At 48.5% G+C, this 20,583-nt stretch overlaps 1 protein-coding gene across 3 annotated transcripts in view; it reads right to left on the bottom strand.

Annotated features, from left to right (window-relative positions):
* Window positions 1-20,583, bottom strand: part of PRAM1 (PML-RARA regulated adaptor molecule 1) — a 40,936-nt gene that overhangs the window by 2,928 nt on the left and 17,425 nt on the right. For 2 of the 3 annotated variants that reach the window (XM_024107878.3, XM_065578287.1), the window contains exons 7-10: window positions 19,316-19,478; window positions 17,881-17,914; window positions 13,346-13,380; window positions 11,586-12,701 (exon numbers count right to left, since the gene is read on the bottom strand). In XM_024107878.3, the coding sequence (XP_023963646.2) occupies window positions 12,667-12,701; window positions 13,346-13,380; window positions 17,881-17,914; window positions 19,316-19,478 (267 nt within the window). In that variant the 3' untranslated portion in view covers window positions 11,586-12,666. Of the gene's footprint in view, window positions 1-11,585; window positions 12,702-13,345; window positions 13,381-17,880; window positions 17,915-19,315; window positions 19,479-20,583 lie in introns of those variants that run through there. The other variant, XR_010594905.1, reaches the window with a different exon arrangement.

Genomic DNA, 20,583 nt, shown 5'->3' with positions numbered 1-20,583 from the left:
CAGATGAAACATGTACGAACGGTTTTTCAAAATTTTCTTATATTGTCTTCTTTCTTTATGCTTCCACCACCCCCTTATTTTTATTCAACGCCCCCCAATTGCACCTGAGGCTACTACTGCCCCCCTGGATCGTTCCAGCGCCCCCCGGGGGCGGTATCGCCCACTTTGGGAACCTCTGATCTAGACTGTTCTCAGTGGTAGCAGATGACAGAACAAGGAGCAATGGTCTCAAGTTGCAGTGGGGGAGGTCTAGGTTGAATATTAGGAAAAACTTTTTCACTAGGAGGGACTGGGTTCCCTAGGGAGGTGGTGGAATCTCCATCATTGGAGGTTTTTAAGGTCAGGCTTGACAAAGCCCTGGCTGGGAGGATTTAGTTGGGGATTGGACTAGATCATAGAATATGAGGGTTGGAAGAGACCTCAGGAGGTATCTAGTCCAACCCCCTGCTCAAAGCAGGATGAATCCCCAACTTTTTTTTTTTTTGGCCCCAGATCCCTAAATGGTCCCCTCAAGGATTGACCTCACAAGCCTGGGTTTAGCAGGCCAATGTGCAAACCACTGAGCTATCCCTCCCCCCTGAGGTCCCTTCCAACCCTGATATTCTATGAACAGAGATCTGCACATTTTCTTCTTGGTCCCTAATATAACAAGGCCTGTCTGGTGCCTCTGGGTGCCCCTGCAATATCCTTGTTTAATAATAATTAGATCCTGGAGATTTTCTTCTTACTGTACCCTCAAGGCCCTGCTGATGGATAAGGGGCTCTGCAGCATGAGAGAGATTTTCAAAAATAAGAATATTCACTATGATAATTAATAAGGCAAATGAAAGAAATAGAGTAGTACCAAGATCCCAACCTACACAACACCTAAGGGTGATGTGAAAGATACAATCACCTAAGATATCACCAGATTTTCTAAAGCAATAATGCAAAGATACGTTTCCTTTAGGTAAAACACGGTATCATCAGAAATGTGTGAACAGAGAGCTAAAACTGTGCAACTGTTAAGCTTAGGCAAGCCTGTTACAAGACAGATGGAAAATACCGACGTCCACAGGAGGTCTTGTTAGGAGCAGTGTCCCTTGATGTAATCATATTTGAGGCCCTGCCTTCACTGCAAAAGTTAACTCAGGTCAACTTGAATCCTGTCCCCTGCTAAACCCCTTCGCTCGAGTAAGCTGGCTCATCAGGGGCATAGCCAAGTGAGCACAACTTGTCGGCTACTAACACAACCATTCTGCAGTGTGGGCACAGGCTTGCTCCACGCCAGTGGTGCTCGTCCTTGCGTACCTTCCAATAATTCCCCATGTGCCCAGAAGGGTCAGACAAGTTCTGTCAGGGCCCATACATGGTAAAAAGCCCAGAGAAGAGTTGCTGCAGGATAAGTATAAAATTAAAGAATTAAAGTTAGCTTAGCTTTGGTGAAGGAAATATATCTGTGTTCCAAAGAAAGATCCTGACTAGCAAGACGAAGGAAGGCCTTGGGGAGAAAGGCAGTTGTAAATCTTCTCTGGATTAAGACTGGAAATGAGGGGGAACTCTCTCAGATTGGTTTTTAGCCGGTCAATCATTGGCAATGACATCACTTGTTTGTTAAAGGGTATAAAACATAATCTCTGAAAGGGTTCATTGCTAATACCTGCCTGACCACGCTGGAGCTGACCAATATGGGTCTAAGCTCCTCTGGGGTTAGCCCATTGGTAAGTATCTTGAGCAAATGCTTAGAAATGTTTTGTTACTGTTTGGGTGTAGTAAATTGCTTATTAGTTAGGCTTTTTAGGCATGTTTAGAGCAACTGCTCAAAGTACCACTTGGCCTTTGGATTTAATAAAGGAATTTACAGTTCAATTGGTGATTGGTGATTTCCCATATAAATAGTGATTTCAAATATTATTAATAATTCCAACAGCCATGGTCTTGGTCTAGAGTCACACCCAGGGTCAAAGCGGTGTCACAGGTAGAAGCGACACCAAGGGTCAAAACCAGAGTCATTACTGGGGTTAAGACAAGGGAGCAGGAACAAGGCAAGGTGGCAGGAACTTGGTCTCAGGGGTCTGACCAGCAGCAGGGGCAGCGGTGGTGGAAACAGATCATCCAGGAACAGCTTCAGGATGCATCCATGAAACGCTGGATGGACCTTCCAGGATCGATGGATACATTCAAATGCCACCAGATTGATTTGCCGAAGAATGGGCAAGCCCCAGACCCTGCTCCCCAGCAGGAGCTCGAGGGCTAGCTTAAAATGGCTGGTGGGCCAGATCCAGCCCACGGACTGTAGTATGCCCACTCCGGCTGTACATGCTCCTTTAGGTTAGCCTGGATCTTATGAATAGTCTGTACCATATGTGAGGCAGCAGGAACTGCCACAGGTGGTGGGGGACAGAGGGATGGAGCCATGGATGAAAACCATACTTGGAGTAAAAAGGACTGAATTTGGTAGAAGCATGTTTTGCATTATTATAAGTAAATTCGGCTAACAGGAGTAATGCAACCTAATGATTTTGGCATTGGTTCAGGAAACAGTGTAGATACTGCCAAGTACCTGGTTGACTTGTTCTGATTGGCCGGCCGTCTGGGGCTGATGGGAGGTGGATGTATGAGAACGGATATCCAGGAGGTGAAATGTTTCCTTCCAAAACATGGATATCAACTGAGAGCCCCAATCTGTGGTAAGATGATTGGGGAGACTATGGAGTTGAAAAGCATGCATAATTAGGAGTTGTGTGGTAGTATCTATGTTCAACAGGTGTACACGAGGAATAAGATGCATCATTTTGGTGTAGGGTGACCAGATGTCCCGATTTTATAGGGACAGTCCCGATTTTTGGGTCTTTTTCTTATATAGGCTCCTATTACCCCCCCACCCCGTCCCGATTTTTCACACTTGCTGTCTGGTCACCCTATTTTGGTGAGCTAATTGACTATGGCTAGTATGATATTGTGTTGTTCTGCTTATGTACGACTAAGAAATCAAGAGTTATATGTGACCATGGTCAGGAAGGGGTTTTGGATGGTATCAGGCTGAAAGACTTGCTTTTGGAGGTCTTAGTCAGAGTTCAGGTATCACAGGACCTCACATCATCTGGCATCTGCAGCCACCAGAATGAGTGAGCTACTGCACGCCAAGTCTAGGACTGTCCAAACTGACCCACCCAAGGGGTGGCATGGTGAATGTGCAGCACCTCGAGTCACAGGGGACCCTCGGGGATATACAGATGGTCATTAACATAGAAGAGCTCGTCGGACCAGGAGTAATGGTGTAGGGTGGTCCCAAGGAGGCCCTCCTTGGATGAAGTTATGAGCTTTACAAAAGGACCATGAGGAAGGGCTACTTGACGTGAGGTAGGGAAGTCCAATGACAGTTCCACAAAGGCAAAGATGTGGTTTTATTATGTTGGGTGGTGGTTCTTCGAGATTCACAGGTTCCATATAATTCTCTCCCTTTCGTGAAAGGGCATCTGCCTTACTGTTCTTGTGGCCTGGGCAGTACGTGATCGTGAAGTCAAACCTTGAAAAGAACAAGGCCCAGCATAACTGCTGCTGATTCACAGACTTGATGGATCATATATATTCCAGGTTTTTGTGGTCTGTTAAGACTCGTATGGGGTCTTTTGCCCCTTTGAGGTAGTGTTGCCATGTCTCAAGCCCTGCCTTGATTGGGAGTAAATCCTTGTCAGCTATTTCATAATTGTATTCAGCTGAAGTAAGTTTTTGAGGAGGAAAAAAAGGACAGGGATGCATCTCCTGTTGGCATCCCATTCTTTGGGACAGTACCGCCCCAATGTCTACATCAGAGACATCAGTTTTAAGGATAAAAGGCTGGTTGGGGTCCGAGTGGGCTAGCACTGGGGCTGAGGTGAAGTCTTCCCTCAGATGTTTAAAAGCGTGATAGGCCTCGGGAGGTCAGTGAAATTTAGCAGGTTTATGAAGGATGGTGGTTATGGGAAATGCGATGTTTTAAAAGTTGGAGATAAATCTATAGAAGTTGGCAAACCCCATGAATTTCTGAATGTGTCAAATAATCCAGGGCTCTGCCCAGTCCTGAACCACTGACACCTTCTGAGAATCCATCCATAGCCCTCCTGATGATGGATGAACCCCAAAAATTTGATGGCTGACTTATTGAATGTGCTCTTTTCCAGCTTTGCGTACAACTCATGCTGGTGTAATCTTGTGAGAACTTCACAGACATGGTGGTCATGGCTTGAGTACATTAGAATATCATCCAGATATGCAACCACATATTGGTCGAGGATGTCTCAAAGAATGTTGTTAATTAGGTACCGAAAGGCGGCAGGGGTGTTAGTAAGGCTGAGGGGCATTACTAAATATTCAAAATGCTGATACCTAGTCCTAAAGGCTGCCTTCCACTCATCCTCCACCCTGATGCAAACTAGGTTATATTCTCCCCTAAGATCCAATTTGGTAAACACCAGGCCAACCGTATTCTATCCAAAAACTCCAGAATTAACAGCAGTGGGTGCTGATTGAGTACGGTTATTTGGTTGAGCGCCCCGAAGTCCACACGAAGTCTCAGAGAGCCGTCTTTCTTTTTGACTAAGAATACTAGGGGGGCCTGCAGTGGAGGTAGAGTGGCAAATAAATCCTTTTCCTAGGATTTCATGGATGTATTCTCTTAAGACTGGCTCAGACATGGAATGAGTGTGTCTGAATGGAATTTTAGCTCCAGGTTGAAGGTCTATGGAACAGGGGTGGCCAACCTGAGCCTGAGAAGGAGCCCGAATTTACCAATGTACATTGTCAAAGAGCCACAGTAATACATCAGCAGCCCCCCGTCTCCCACCCACCAGCAGCACCACCGATCAGCACCTAACGCTCCATTCCTGTGCCTCCCGCCCGACGTGATCAGCTGCTTTGTGGTGTGCAGGAGGCTCGGGGTGGGGGGTGGAGGAGGAGACAGGGCACGGCAGACTCAGGGGAAGAGACGGAGGCCTTGGGGGAAGGAGTGGAGTGGGGCCTGGGCCTGGGGCAGAGCCAGCACCCTGTAGCACATTGGAAAGTTGGCGCCTGTAACTCCAGCCCCAGAGTTGGTGCCTTTACAAGGAGCCACATATTAACCTTTGAAGAGCCGCATGTGGCTCCGGAGTCACAGGTTGGCCACCCCTGCTATGGAACAATCGTAATTACAATGCAGGGGCAATGTGGCTGCATTTCATTTTGCAGAGACCTCCTGGTAGTCTCAGTATGTTGTGGGGAGGAATGGTTTTTCATGGAGAGTTGGCATTTCTGGAACTGACAGAGCGTCCGCCACTGGGAGGAACCTCTGGGTGCATGAAGCAGTTTTCCGGCTTGGGTTCTAGGAGTCTGGGTTCTTGAAGTGGGAGGCAGTTCTTTCTACAGAAGCTCGATGGGAAAGAGATGGTGCCCTGGGACCACAGGTTATGAGGTTGTGCTGGATTAGACAGGGTGTCCCCAAAAATCAAGGTAAAATATGGGGAGCTGATAAGACTGAACTGTAGGACTTCTTGGTGTTCCCTAATCACCACTTCCAAAGATACAGTCTTCTGAGACTCTGGGCCTGCTGTCAGTGGGGACCCATCCACTGTATCCACCATATCGGGGATGGTTTGGAGTTGTACTGGGAGGCACAGTTGCCAACTTTCACACGGTAAATAAGCACCCCGACTTTCACAATAAGCAAAAAATAAAGCTAATCCCATTTCAAAACAAGGTCAAAACAAGCCAATGCCTAAGAACCCCAACACTCTATGTGACTAGATCCCCCCAGCGTGCAGTCTGGGACTGTGGTGGGCCTGCTGTGCACCCCGACTCTCTCTCCCCATTGCCCCTGCTTGCTCCTTGCCACTGCTTTCCCCCCCCTTGCCCCTGCTTGCCCCCCCTTGTCCCTGGTTGCTGGGAGTTGATCAGAAAAAGAAGCAACAAGCTACAAGCCAAAACTAGCCAACAAGAAACTCACAAGCCAATTAAGCCAAAAAGAAGCACAATTTCTGTGTTTATTTTGGTGGGTCTGCTGGGAGGCCGAGGACCTGGGATATGGAAAAATCCATTATGGAAAAATCCCCCATTCCTGAGTCAATCAAGGCCCATTGCATGGGAAAGGCCTGCTTGTCCTGCAGGATCCACAATTTCAGGAGGATTTGTAGAAGTGGGGATGAATGAGGGCAGAGATGGTGTTAGCTCATCGGGGGCCTTAAGCAGGAATATTTCCCCCCCCCACACACACACACACACAACACATAATAAAAAGTGAATAGGGGGCTCCCTGGAGCTGCTCAAGGCCCTAAACAATTGCTTAGTCTGCTTAGGCCTAGTACCAGCTCTGACTGAGGGCCTCCTAGTTGAACTTAACCTTGGATCTGTCAATGGTGGTGACTAGATTCGGGACCCCAGCCAAGCCTGAACCTGAGGTTTTCCTGTTACTGGGCTGGCGGAGATTTTGGCGGGGCACATGGATACTGCATGTCCTGCTCCTCCACAGTAGAAACAGGTATTCCTATTTTCAGTGCTCTTGCTCACCCAGGGACAGGTGGGGCTGCACCACGTCTATCTGCATGGGCTTGACCACCTTTGAGTCTGAGGGCTCAACCGTGGGCAAGGGCGGAACGTAGACGGTGGCTTCCTGAGTTCCATTGTCATTCATGAAGCGTAGCGTCTATCCTGATACACAACTCCATAAAAGCCTCTAACTTGGCAGGAGGGCCTACCTGTGTCAGCTTGTCCTCTAATTCATTGCAGCGACTGATGGACAAGTGTGACATCATTCCAGGAGGTGTCTATGGCCAAACATCTAAACTGGGTGACATAGGAAGGGGTTGACCCAGGGTTAGCTGGAGATCATATAAGGCAGTCTCCATTGTGTGAGCTTTATGTGAGTTGTCACAAATGGGAGTAAACCCTTGCAGGAAAGAATCCCAGGTGGTCAGTGTGACACCCTGGCACCCCAATGTTCAGCACTATCATGTAATTAGGACATGTTTTGTACAAAGTCTGCCTTGTGAGGTATCATTCTAAAAGTTTTGAACTGCTAGACCGTAATATCTCATTGGATTGTACGTGTTATCGTCGTATGGAAAGTTATGAAGTTTGGCTACGTAGGTGTTACTGAAACCGATTGTGAGGTTGAAAACACCCACAAGCAGACTTTCAAGTACAACCGTAAAAAGGCCAAACAATGTTAATGGCTTATTGAGGAAAGGCACACAAGCATAAAGATTATCCCAGGAACTGTGTACAATAGAAACCTCTCAGAGATAGCACTACACAATGGGAACTGTTTGATCCAGGTCACAGCAAAAGAGCTTTCCAGCGAGTGGGAAGAAAATATAAAAGGGGGACAATGACATCATGCTGGTACCTCACTCTCCCTATAACAACACACCTGGAAACATGTGAGGGGTAAGGACTGAACTGTGGGAAGTGATGGTCTCAGGCTAGAAGGATTTTTACCCTGTGTATGAAAACCTGGGAAAGCCAATATAGCTTGTGCCTTAAGAATCTGACAGCCTGTTTAGCACTCAGGGTGAGACTTCGCTAATTCATATCCTACCTAGTGTGTTATGTGTGTTAAGCTCAGTTTGCGATTTTGTTCATTTACTAAGGTAATCTACTTTGGTCTGTTTGCTATCACTTAAAATCTATCATTTGTAGTTAATTAATCTGTTTTTGTTTTAGCTAAAACCAGTGTGTAGAAATTATAACTTGGGACAGAAAGCTGTTGCATACATAGGCACCAACTCTGTGGGTGCTCTGGGGCTGGGGAAAAAATGGTGGGTGCTGAGCACCCACCCATAGCCCCCCGTCAACTCCCCTCCACCCCCCCAGCACCTCCTGCCCACCAGCAGGCCCTGCCGATCAGCATATCCCCCTCCCTCCCCGCGCCTCCCACCTGTCGTGACCACCTGTGTCGCAGCATGTGAGAGGCTCTGAAGGGGAGGGAGAGGAGTGAGGACTCGGCGTGCTTGGGGAGGGGGATGGAATGGGGCAGAAAGAAGTGGGGTTGGAGTGGGGGGGTGGGAAGAGGTGGGGTGGGGTGGGGGTGGGGCCTTGGGGGAAGAGGTGGAGTGGGGGCAGGGCCTGGGGCAGAGCCAGGGGACAAGTACCCCCCGGCACATTGAAAAGTCGACGCCTGTGGTTGCATCTCTCTCTCCACATTGAGGGAGGGGTCGACTTTTATGAGCGTACACTGTACAGTTCCCTGTGCAGCCAAGACGGTACAATTTTGGGTTTACATTCCAGAGGGGGGTGCGAGCCTTAGCAACTGGGAGGTGCCTTAGCTGAGGCTTCCCAGGCAGAGCTGATCTCAGCATGTGTGTGTGAAGCTGCAGCTGGGTGTGTCCCTGGGTGTGTGCTGGTGAAAGCAAGCTTGGAGAGCTTGGCAACTTATCACAGCACCACAGTGTGAGAGGGAGCCCAGGCTGGTGGGTCAGGCGGGCTCAGTGGTACCCCAGTTCCAAGTGGCACACTGGGGGGAACCCGTCACAATCAGCACTGGGTGGTCCTGCTCTAAAAGGGGAGGCCCTGTGACATTCTATACCTTGGGGGAGCGTCCTATAACCCCTATATTCCTTATTTATATATAATTGTGATATTGCATATAAAGCAGGCCATGTGCGGTATCAGGGGAAAGGTTATGATCTGCTGAAAGTCATTTTTCTATTTAAATATGTATCTCATTAATGCATATAAAGTTATGATAATTGTGTTGTATTGTTGTCACTAAAATATGCTGTGGGTTTGGGAAGCGCCCAGATACTAGCTCTCCAGAGACAATGACAGGGGAGGCAACCAACACCCGGGTGGGTGCTGAACAGACACCACCAGCCATTGTCTAGCAGAGGATCTACAATTCAATGACTCACTCACAGGAGCCACGCCGGGGTATTGCTTTACCTTGTGACAGCAGTGCCCACCAGACATGCCTGGACTTGTGTTCTCCAAGCACATGCACTAAGGGTAGAAAACAGAACACAGGGTCCCCATGCTTCGCCTTTTCTCCTCCACCCACCTATGCTGCAAGGAACAAGGATACTCAGAAGACTGAAGACTCCAACAGACAAGATTGGGCCAGGTTTCAAGGGTGAAACCTGTGTATTGTGACCTGCAGTATCCAGTGGGGTGAGAAAAACTGCTTAATTTAGATGTTACCCAGTCTAATAGAGTTGAGAGTTTAGACTGCGTGCTTATATTTTATTTTATTTTGGTAACTAACTCTGACTTTTTGCCTATCACTTATAATCACTTAAAATCTATCTTTTGTAGCCAATAAATTTGTTTAACTGTTTATCTTTACTAGAGAGTTTGTCTGAAGTGTTTGGTAAGGGTGCTTGCTCAGGTTTACAAAGGCTGCTGTATATCCACTTTCCATTGATGAACCAATTAATAAATTTGCACTGCTTGTCTTGAGCAGAGCAAGGCGGTATATTCCTGGGGTACAGTGCTGGAAGCTGGGGGGATTCAGCTGATGCCTTTCTCTGTGTGATTCATGAGTGGCTCTGGGAGCATTCATGCAATCTAGCTGGGTGTGGGGCTCCACATGTTGTTGTGCTGAGTGATCACAGCGCCTGGAGGGGGTTTGCTGCTTGTCACTAGCAAAGTGTTGTGAGAGATAGCCCAGGCTGGAAAGAGTTCAGCGGGCACAGCGGTCCCACAGTCCCAGGCTGCACCCTGGGGATCCCGTCACGGGCCCATGCTAGGGCCTCCTCGGCAAGCAAGCATCTGGTCTGTGGTGTATTCCTGGGGCTGGAGCATAAATAAGAGTCTACACTGGGTAATAGACGTGCAAACCTTGCTGTGGATGCCATCATATCTCTCTGGTAATGGAACTCTGGGGCTGGTGTCGTAAGGGAGACAAGGGGATACCTGCAACTGCTCTGAGGGCTGCAACTTGTTCCCGCAGGGAGCAATTTTCTGTTTGCAGATACCATACTTGATCCCTCAGCATCTGGTTCTCAGCCTGGAGGACAGCAATCTGTCCCCACAGACTCCTAGGCCCCTGGGGCATTGGTGTGGCAGCAATGTCCATACTCAGTTCAGAGGTTCAGCAACAAGTCCTGGAAGAGACTGAGAGGGTCTGAGCAAACTGTCAGGGCCCATACGTGGATGGTCTGATCTAATGGTCAAAGCCCAAGTAGAGTTGGGGTTGGGGTCTGGAGTCACGCCAAGGGGGTCAGGGGTAGAAGCCATGCCGAGGATTAAAACTGGAGTCAATACTGGGGCCCGGACGAGGGAGCAGGAACAAGGAGTGGGACCCAGGCAAGCACTTGGTCTCAGGACTCTGGCCAGTTCCAGGCCTAGCAACTATAGGGTTACCATACGTCCGTTTTTTCCCGGACATGTCCGGCTTTTTGGTAATCAAACCCCCGTCCGGGGGGAATTTCCAAAAAGCCGAACATGTCCGGGAAAAATACTCCCTGGCTTACCTTAGAGCGGGCGCCGGGGGCTGCTGTGCTCCCTGACTCCTGGGATCTGTAAGAGCCGAGCTGCCCGAGCGCTACCGGCTTCGGGCAGCCCCCATGCCTCTGGACCCTGCGCCCCCGGCCGAGCACTTCCCCTCCCGGGCTCCAGCTACGCTGGGGAAGCGCCGGCCGGGGGCGCAGGGTCTGTGGGGAGCCCGGCAAACCATGAAGCCAGTAGCGCTCGTGCAGCCCTTTTCGCGTGGCTGGAAGGGAGGAGGGGGAGTTGGGCGGGGACTTTGGGGAAGGGGCGGAGTTGGGGCGGGGCCGGGGGTGGGAAAGGGGCGGGCCAGGGCCCAGTGGAGTGTCCTCTTTTTTTATTTTTTAAATATGGTAACCCTAAGCAACTAGTTGCTCACAGCATGGCTGTGGCAGGAAAGGGAAACTTTATGCTAGAAGATGACAAGGTTAAGATTTTGGCACTGGGATTTTTATTAAAATTCATGGGCAGGATGTGGACAATAAACCATAAATCATGGAAGCCAGAGCCCTGCGGTGTGGGGCTGAAGCTGAAGCCCTGCATGGGGCGGGGAGCTGACAGCTGGAGGCCCATCGTGGGGGGCTAACAGCCTGAGCCCCACTGGCCTGTGGGCAGACAGCTGGGGCCCTGCCGCGCGGGAGGGAGGAGGGTTTGAAGCTGAAGCAGAAGTCACGGGGTCTGTTAAAGTCACGGAATCGGTGACCAAATTGTATCCTTAGAGATGACCAATCAGCAGTTCAGCAGATTCCCCAGTCAGTGAGTGTAGCCTCTGTTTGTGGGGCATGAGCTGCAGGTTCCCCAGCTAGCCTGGCAGTCTGGTGCTGCAATGAGTAAGACTTGTGCTCAGCAACACTGCAGGCCCTGGTCTGACATTCTCACAGGTTCCCTGGGGAAAGAGTTCACAGAGCAGCTCCACGTACGGCACTGCAATGAACTGTAGGCCAGGCACCCAGAAGTCTCTCCTGAGGGAGTGCAATGCCAGTGTGGACCCAGCAACTCAAGTTTTGTTTTGTAGCGTGTCTGTTCTCGCTTGCGCTATGGTAATGCTAGTTAACTCTGCGGTGAAGATGGACCCAGAGCCAAAGGTCCATGTGTGAACTCCTGAGGCTCCTTGACATTTGAGAAAACAGTCACGAGAACTAGTGAACGAGAGCAATGGTAGTAAAGACATCTTGGAAACAAACTGCATCTTTATTTGTCTTGCAGTGGTGCCGAGGCCCCAGCCAAGATCAGGTGAGCCCCATGGTGCTAGGCGCTGTACATATATATAGGAAGAGTCCCTGCCCCGAAGGGTTCACAATCTAACCGGACAGACAGAGGAAGAACCAGTATCCCCATTCACAAATGGGAAACTAAGGCAGATCACGGTACAAAGATCGTACAGAGAGTCTATGGCAGAGCCAAGAACTGAAACCAAATCTCCCAAATCCCCGGCCAGTGCTTTAATCACAAGACCAACCTCTGTCTCTGTGTGGCCAGCTGCCAGGGGAAGACTCAACTGGATTGTCACTAGCTCACTTGCAAAGAACAAGAAATTGGGCTTGTCCCTTTTTATTCCATTCTGAGCTATAAAGGCCTAAAGGGTTTTTGAAAACTCCACTTGTCTTTCCCCTCAAGCTATCAGGACTATCCTGTTTGATCATCCCTAATTTGGCTACATGCCACCTTAGCGGGTGGCAGAAATGGAGCAGAAGCCTTCTCAGATCTCAGTTCAAGGGATGGGGCTTTGCATCATTAACAAAGATATCCTTCCTCCCAACTGTGGTGTTGTATTTACACCTGTGTAACTCAGTGTTACTGAACTCTCCGTCCCTCCTCAGTTGCTGAGGCTTCACATACTCGGAAGCAGAGATATCAGAATCTTCTCAGGAAAAACAAGACAGACGAGACCTGGATTTCTAAGCTAAACAACCAGCAAAATTTAAAAAAAACCCAAACTCTCAGGTCATCACCATTCTTTACACAGACAAAAACAAGAAACATGGCAGATTGTTTATTTGCAGCTCACTTGTAACCTGTTTCTCTGAACACTATTGTGGTTCCTGTCCTACTTTTGAGTAGTTTTGCTGAATGCGGGGAAAAATCCTTCCAGAGGCCCAACATCTTAAAATTAACCACGCTACCATGTTACAAGGGACACGTTGCCTTTGGAGCACTAACTGTGGAGAAGGCAACTCCCAATTTGAAGAAGGAAACTTGCATTTAATGTTTTTCATGTTTCTGTCCTCACAGCCCCCCCCTCTGCTGGTGAGATCACTTGCTGACGTTGGTGGAAGAATTAATTTCATCTGAGGAAGATAAGCAGAGAAAATATGTATTCATTAGAGAGCTAATAACTAAAGATCTGCTGTACATCCGTGTAGGTACGCAAATGCCTCAGCCAGCCCAACCAGTAACATCCGTTCTCATGTGGTTCGTGGTGGATTCAAGGGAGGTGAGCTGAAGAAACAGTGGGGGGAAGCTAGATGAGAAGGGAAACAAAGTAGGTCAAACCTTCCGGGAGCTCAGAAACCTCTGGGGAGGAGAGAGAAAGATGGGGTCTCTCGGGGAAGAGAGACTGGGGAGAAGGAAACCCGAAAGAAAGGAGAAGGGGAGTGGGATCCTGGAGAGGGCAAGGGTGAGCCTGCTGTCTGGTTCCTGGAGACTGGGCAATCTAATATACTCAAATTCCTATCTACTATGAATAAGCAAATAGTACACATATTTGGTGGCCCAGCATGGGCAGGTCTGGCAGGACCCTCCACAGAGCAGTCTCTGCACCGCAAGGGGTGAAATTAATGCCATTAGCCATGATGGGAGGTGTCATGTCTAGACTCAAATATCTCCAGTGAGCTAGGCTACTTGTCTCACTGTAGATTACAAGCACTTAGCCCTATAGTCACCTCTGAATCTGGGGTGGGGGAAGGGAAGTGGGGTTAATTTGGATACCTACCACAAAAGGCAACGTCATCGTAAATGTCAGTGTCCCTATGATAGAAAAGAACAAGGTACTGTGAGATTTACAGCCTTTGAACAGCTGTTTTGCTTCGCTCATGTGTCTCTGGGAAGCCATGGATAGGCAGAGGCATAGTCACATGGGCATAGTCCACAAGTTTAAAAAGCTTTAAATACAGAGCATAGGAACATGGGAATAGCAAGACCAGATCAGACCCAAGGTCCTTCTAGCCCAGTACCCTGTCTCTGACTGTGGCCAGCCATAGGTGCTGGAACTAGGGGTGATGGCATATAGTAGTAATAACAACCCAAATACATGGTTTCTGCCTTCAGCACCCCCACGATAAAAATTGTTCCAGCACCACTGTGGCCAGCACCCAATGCTTCAGAAGAAGGTGCGAGGAAACGCCATCGCAGTAAACAATTATGAAATAATCATCCCATAGTGGAATTTTCTTCCTAAGCTCCATCCATTCAAGGCTGGTGTATGCCCTGACACAGGGGGGTATACATTTCCAATGTAACAATGGGTGTTCTCATTATCCACAGTAAAGGTCCGGTCCTTTTGTGAATCCTCCAGGGCTCTTGGTCTCAGTGATATCTAGTGGCAGCTAGTTCCATGGGTTAATTTTGTATCATGTATTTCCTTTTATCATTTCCCAATGTCTTGCATTATAAGAAAGGGCAAATAGGAATGGATGTCTGACTTTCTCTAAGCCATTTGTTATTTTCTGTTCCTCTCGCATGTCCCTTCTGATTTGTCTCCTGTCTGGATTTAACTGTCACTATATTTTCAATCTTGTTTCACAGGAGAGGTTTCCAGGCCTTGAAATCAGTTTTGTGGCCTGTCTCCGAACCTCCCTAAGTACCATTGTGATCATCTAGTCTGACCTCCTGCACATCACAAGCCACAGAACTTCACCCAGCCTCTCCTGCAATGGACCCAGAACCTCTGGCTGAGTTACTGACATCCTCAAATCATGATTTAAAGACTTCAAGTTACAGAGAATCCACCATTTACACTAGTTTAAATCAGCAAGTGACCCGTGCCCCATGCGGTGAGACTTTGTCAGAGGCTTTTTGAATGTCCAAATAAATTACGTCAAAATTACATCATCTAAAAGTCTCCTTTATCCATTTTTCTCACTCACAGAAGGAATCCTCCAGGCTGGAGAATGACAGGTGGGCTAAGCATGCTCACAAAAGTCACAGGAGGAGCTGATAGGCTAAAGATATTGGGCACAAATCCTCAAAAATTTCAGTGAGGGGGTAAGTGCCTAAATACCTTTGAGATCTGCGCCTTGGTGCCTTCCAGGCTCTGCCCATATAACCCTAGGGACTGTAGAACCCCCCAGTCTGCTGCGTGACAGGGAGGGTCCCTTACAGGTTGCTGAGTGAATGGGCTGATGTGGGCTACTCTCTGTGTGTTGCCATCAGTGTCAGACCATTCAGGTCACTGGACAGAGCTGGGCAGTGTCCAGAACTCATGGACAGACCAACCCGTCGTGGGGATTTGTTCATCTCCAATATATCAGTTTGATCCAGTATGTTCCCTTGTGACACCTTAAATACCTGACAGCATCTCAACTTTGTTACCTGAAAAGGCCCGGTGCAGGATAGTCTACCCTGGACATCCTTAGACTAATGCAGATTAAAGGGTTTTTCAGATTATTTCTTTGTGGCAACATACTACTCTCCCATCTCCACAACCTGACCTGTTCTCCTGGGGTAGTCCCAGTGAGCTGTGTCATTCCACTATGTTTCAGTGATGCCTAATATATCAAGGTCATAAGAACATAAGAATGGCCATAGTAAGTCAGACCAATGGTCCATCCAGTCCAGTATCCTGTCTTCCAACAGTGGCCAGAGTCAGATGCTTCAGAGGGAATGAACAGAACAGGGCAATTATTAAGTGATCCATCTCCTGTCATCCAGTCCCAGCTTTTGGCAATCAGAGTTTTAGGGACACCCAGAGCCTGGGGTTACATCGCTGACCATCTTGGCTAATAGCCACTGATGGACCTGTCCTCCAGGAACTTATCTAATTCTTTTTTGAACCCTGTTATAGTTTGGGCCTTCACAACATCCTATGGCAATGAGTTCCACCGTGTTGTGTGAAGAAGTACTTCCCTGAGTTTGTTTTAAACCTGCTGCCTCTTAATTTCTTTGGGGGACCCCTGGTTCTTCATTGGCTGACCCCTGGTTCTTGTATTATGAAAAAGAGTAAACAACATTTCCTTATTCACTTTCTCCACACCTGTCATGATTTTATAGACCTCAATCATATTCCCCCTTAGTCATCTCTTTTCCAAGCTGAACAGTCCCAGTCTTTTAAATCTCTCCTCGTATGGAAGCTGTTCTATACCCCTAATAATTTCTGTTGCCCTTTTCTGAACCTTTTCCAATTTCAATATATCTTTTTTGAGATGGGGCGATCACATCTGCATGCCATATTCAAGATGTGGGCGAACCATGGATTTATATAGAGGCAATAAGATATTTTCTCTTATCTGTCCCTTTCCTAGTGATTCCCAACATTCTGTTCACTTTTTTGACTGCTGCTGCACATTGAGTGGATGTTTTCAGAGAACTATCCACGACTTCAAGATCTCTTTCTTGAGTGGTAACAGCTAATTGAGACCCCATCATTTTATATGTGTAGCTGGTATTATGTTTTCCAATGTGCATTACTTTGCATTTATCAACAATGAATTTCATCTGCCATTTTGTTGCCCAGTCACCCCGTTTTTGTGAGATCCCTTTGTAACTCTTTCCAGTCTGCTTTGGACTTCACTATGTTGAGTAGTTTTGTATCATCTGCAAATTTTGCCACCTCACTGTTTACCCCTTTTTCCAGGTCATTTATGAGTATGTTGAATAGGACTGGGCCCAGTACAAATCCCTGGGGGACACCACTATTTACTTCTCTCCATTCTGAAAACTGACCATTTATTCCTACCCTTTGTTTCCTATCGTTTAGCCAGTTACCAATCCATGAGAGAACCTTCCCTCTTATCCAATGACAGCTTACTTTGCTTAAGAGCCTTTGGTGAGGGACCTTGTCAAAGGCTTTCTGAAAATCTAAATATGCTATATCCACTGGATCCCCCTTGTCCACATGCTTGTTGACTGCCTCAAAGAATTCCAGTAGATTGGTGAGGCATGATTTCCCTTTACAAAAACCATGTTCACTATTTCCCAACAAATCATGTTCATCTATGCGTCTGATAATTCTGTGTTTTACTATAGTTTCAACAAATTTGCCTGGTACTGAAGTTAGGCTTACCGGCCTGTAATTGCCAGGATCGCCTCTGGAGCCTTTTTAAAAAATCAGCATTGCATTGTTTATCCTCCAGTCATCTGGTCCAGAGGCTGATTTAAATGATAAGTTACATACCACAGTTAGTAGTTCGTAGGGTGACCAGATGTCCCGATTTTATAGGGACAGTCCCGATTTTTGGATCTTTTTCTTATATAGGGTCCTATTATCCCCAACACCCTTTCCCAATTTTTCACACTTGCTGTCTGCAGGGCCGGCTCCAGGCACCAGCCTAGCAAGCATGTGCCTGGGGCGGCCAATGAAGAGGGGGGTGGCACGTCCAGCCGTTCAGCGGCGGGGCTGTCACTCCGAAGGACCTGCCGCTGAATTGCTGCTGTAGAATGAAGCGGCGGTAGAGCTGCCGCCACTTGTGATCACGGCTTTTTTTTTTTTTCTGCTTGTGGCAGCAAAAACGCTAGAGCCGGCCCTGGCTGTCTGGTCACCCTAGTAGTTCTACAATTTCACATTTGAGTTCCTTCAGAACTCTTGGGTGAATACCATCTGGTTTTGATGACTTATTACTGTTTATCAGTTTGTTCCAAAATCTCCTCTATTGACAGGTCAATCTGGGACAGTTCCTCAGATTTGTTATCTAGAAGGAATGGCTCAGGTTGGGACTTTCTCTCACATCCTCTGCAGTGAAGACTGATGCAAAGAATTCATTTCGCTTCTCTGCAACAGCCTTGTCTTCCCTGAATGTTCCTTTAGCACCTTGATTGTCCAGTGGCCCCACTGATTGTGTGGCAGACTTCCTGATTCTGATGTACTTAAAAATAGTTTTGCTGTTAGTTTTTGTGTCTTTTTGTAGTTGCTTTTAAAATTCTTTTCTGTCCTCCCTGATTATACTTTTACACTTGACATGCCAGAGTTTACGTTCCTTTTTATTTTCCTCACTAGGATTTGACTTCCAATTTTTAAAGGATGCCTTTTTGCTTCTAACTGCCTGTTTTACTCTGTCGTTTAGCCATGGTGACGTTTTTTGGTCCTGTTACTGTTTTTTTGTTGTTTTTTATTTGAGGTATACATTTAGTTTGAGCTTCTATTATGGGATTTTTAAAACATTTCATGCAGCTTCCTGGCATTTCACTCTCCTGACTGTTCCTTTTAACATCCATTTAACTATTGTCCATTGTCAGCTATTCTGGTTAATTTTTAGAGCTTGAAAAAAAATTTCTAACCAAGAGAAAACAAGAGGGAAAGGTATCTGTACTCACAGCTGCAGCAGCGCCACCCTGGGGACGTAGCCATCTGGAACAGGCAGGAGAACGGACACATTTAATGGAAATATAAATTCTCACCCAGGCAGCGAAGGAATCAGGCAAGCAGACCCCTAGGGCCACAATCCCAGCAGAATGTCCACTCTCAGAGTGGGCAGCCTAGCAGTGCAGGACATGGATGCACAGACATGGGCTGTATGGGGTTGGTGTAAGTGATCTGGGTGTGCAAGGAAGGAGAGGAACCAAAACCAGGACTGGCCTGGAGAAGCTAAGCTGGATCCCCTGTTGAGCAGCCAGTGTGGCCTCTGGCAGTGGCCAAAGGGGGCAGCAAAGTGAGAGACAAATGTTTGATCTAGGGAAGCCCCACTCAGCGTGCCCTGTTGGCTGGACTCTCCCTAGCAAAGTCTGACAGTCTAGGAAGGGACACCCCACGACCCCGCACTGAAGGGCAGGGAAGAGTCTGCCTCGGCTGGGGGTAGCCACGGGACCGAGAAGAAGGTCCAGTGTGTGGCAGGGCCCTGACATCTGGTGGCTCCAAGGCCCATTTCATCAGAATGTGCATGAGTGGAAATAGGGCTATTGCGAGTCTTGTGGCCAGGGGCAACGAGAACTCCGATAGGCTGGAGTTTCGGAGACACCCCCAGGATTCAAACCCTCCTGAGCATCCCTTTCCCATCCTCCTCCAACCCACTCATCCCTTTCCCTTTTCCTTTCCCCAGGCTCCATCTCTCCATTCCCAAGATCTCCAGCCCACCAGCAGCCCCCCTCTTAAAGACACGTTGTGCACAGCACGGACGTCGCACTTGGTTGGGCTCCGGCTCTTGGCTGTGCCGGGAATGAGATGAAAGCTGCCCTCCCCCTCACTCGGGGAAACACACATCCCACCAGGAAGCCCTGGAGCTCCTACAATGTGCAGGCTGCAGCTGGCCCAGGAGAGATGCCAGACTGTGTGCAGCCAAGGCCTCCAGCTGGTTTTCAGCAAATGCTGGGGCTGTGGGGAAGGAAAGGCAGGACACTGAGCTGAGCTTTTTGGCCCCTAAACTTGGAAATGTTTGAGATCTAGGATAAAACTTGGCTCTGTTCCACCCAGTGGCAGATTTCACAGTCTCGGGGCGTAGATTTTCCTTCAGTTCAAAATGCAGGTATGAAGCCAGGTGTTTTACTGCCAGGAGCTGCCGAAAGAGCCATTCATAGCTCATCTCTATATCTGCCTAGCTGGCATATATACCACAGCCACATAACCACCCCCGCTCGGTGTGGTGCTGTCTCCCTCCAGCGGTGGCTGGGTCACAGGGAGAGGTTGATGCACCTCCTACAGCCATGGCTAACAGAGCTGGGGGTGTTAGTTCAGGTGCTAGCAGTGCCGGGTTTTTAGAGTGACCCGCCCGAGAAGCATGGCATTACACCGGTCACCGGAGCGCCTCAGACTTACACTTCCACTGGTTGTTCCGGCAGAGTATTCTCTCGGGACTCGTTAACTGAATGACGTCCAGAATCTCTCCTCGTTTAAGCGGCAGATTCTTCCCTCCCCCTTTCTTCTCAGCCACGTTGGGATCGACCATCATTCGGGTCAGAGCGCGGATTTCCCCTTCAAACTGTAACGTGAGCAGGAAGGAGACATGCTGGAAATGGCTCCATGGCTCGAGGTGCCTGTCTGAGGGGAGTGCAGGCCAGACAGCTCTGTCATGGCAGTGTCATTCCTCGTGGGGGTGGGGGGTCACTCCCAGGAGGCCGGGTGGTCTAGGAACTGTTTCCCCAGCCGTGGTGACCTAGTTTAACATATAATTACTTTCCTGGTAGGTGGATGGAGTTGGGGGCACAGCGGCCCTGAAGGTGCCTCCATGCTTAGCCAGGCTCCGTTTTACAGGCCCTTGTTTCTCACAACTGGCACTAACCGTCATCCCTGATAGGAGCGCGCCCATCACTAGCATGTCACTCCCCGTACACGCTGCAGGAGCTGCCGACAGCCGCAGGGAGCAATCAGGGACGACACTCATGGACATTGTGACTGTAGTAGGCCAAGAGCGTCACTGAACAGGGACTGTGGTTGGGATTTGAGTCCAGCACAAGTCCAGCTCGCATGGTCAGAGTACCAGAATGGACCAGCAGACTTCGCATCAGTCATCACCTCATCTGAGAACGGGAGGGAATCCACGGAGAGGCTGGGTCCTGCGGTTACTGGTGCTCTAGAGCTACTGGGGAGCAGCGGGGAAAGTCCCTTCCTTCTGGAGAATGGGTTGGCGCTAAAAGTGCTGGACTAAGCATCAGGAGACCTGGGCTCTAATCCTCGCTCTACCAGCCTTGTTACATTCTGTGCCTTGTTCCCCATGGGGCAATGGCCCTAGAGCTGCTCAGAATGCTTTTCCTTCGGATTCATCGAAATCTAAACGTTTCACAGGAATGTGGCGATGTTGATGACATTTCAGTGGGAATGGAGGCAGGTTTCTGAGGGAAGCCGGCCTGGTTTCCTGTCAGCTCTCTCGTCTTCCCAGCCCCCTGACTGGGGGGCAGCTGTGGAGCTGGGACCCTGGAAGTCTCTGCTTAAGCTGGGATTCTTGGGGCTTTTAGGATGGGAGCCGGGAGCCGGGGAAATATTTTGAAAAGGTTGGAACATAACCTTGTTTTGATTTTTTCTAAGCAGCGTTGAAAATCTCAGTCCGTGGGAAACTGACATTTTGAGATATTGTTCTGATGTGGAAC

The sequence above is a fragment of the Chrysemys picta genome, chromosome 25, assembly GCF_011386835.1.
Source record: "Chrysemys picta bellii isolate R12L10 chromosome 25, ASM1138683v2, whole genome shotgun sequence".
Classification (NCBI taxonomy): Eukaryota; Metazoa; Chordata; order Testudines; family Emydidae; genus Chrysemys; species Chrysemys picta.
The sequence above is the reverse complement of the archived record's forward strand: the minus strand, read 5'-3'. Positions and strand labels throughout refer to the sequence as shown.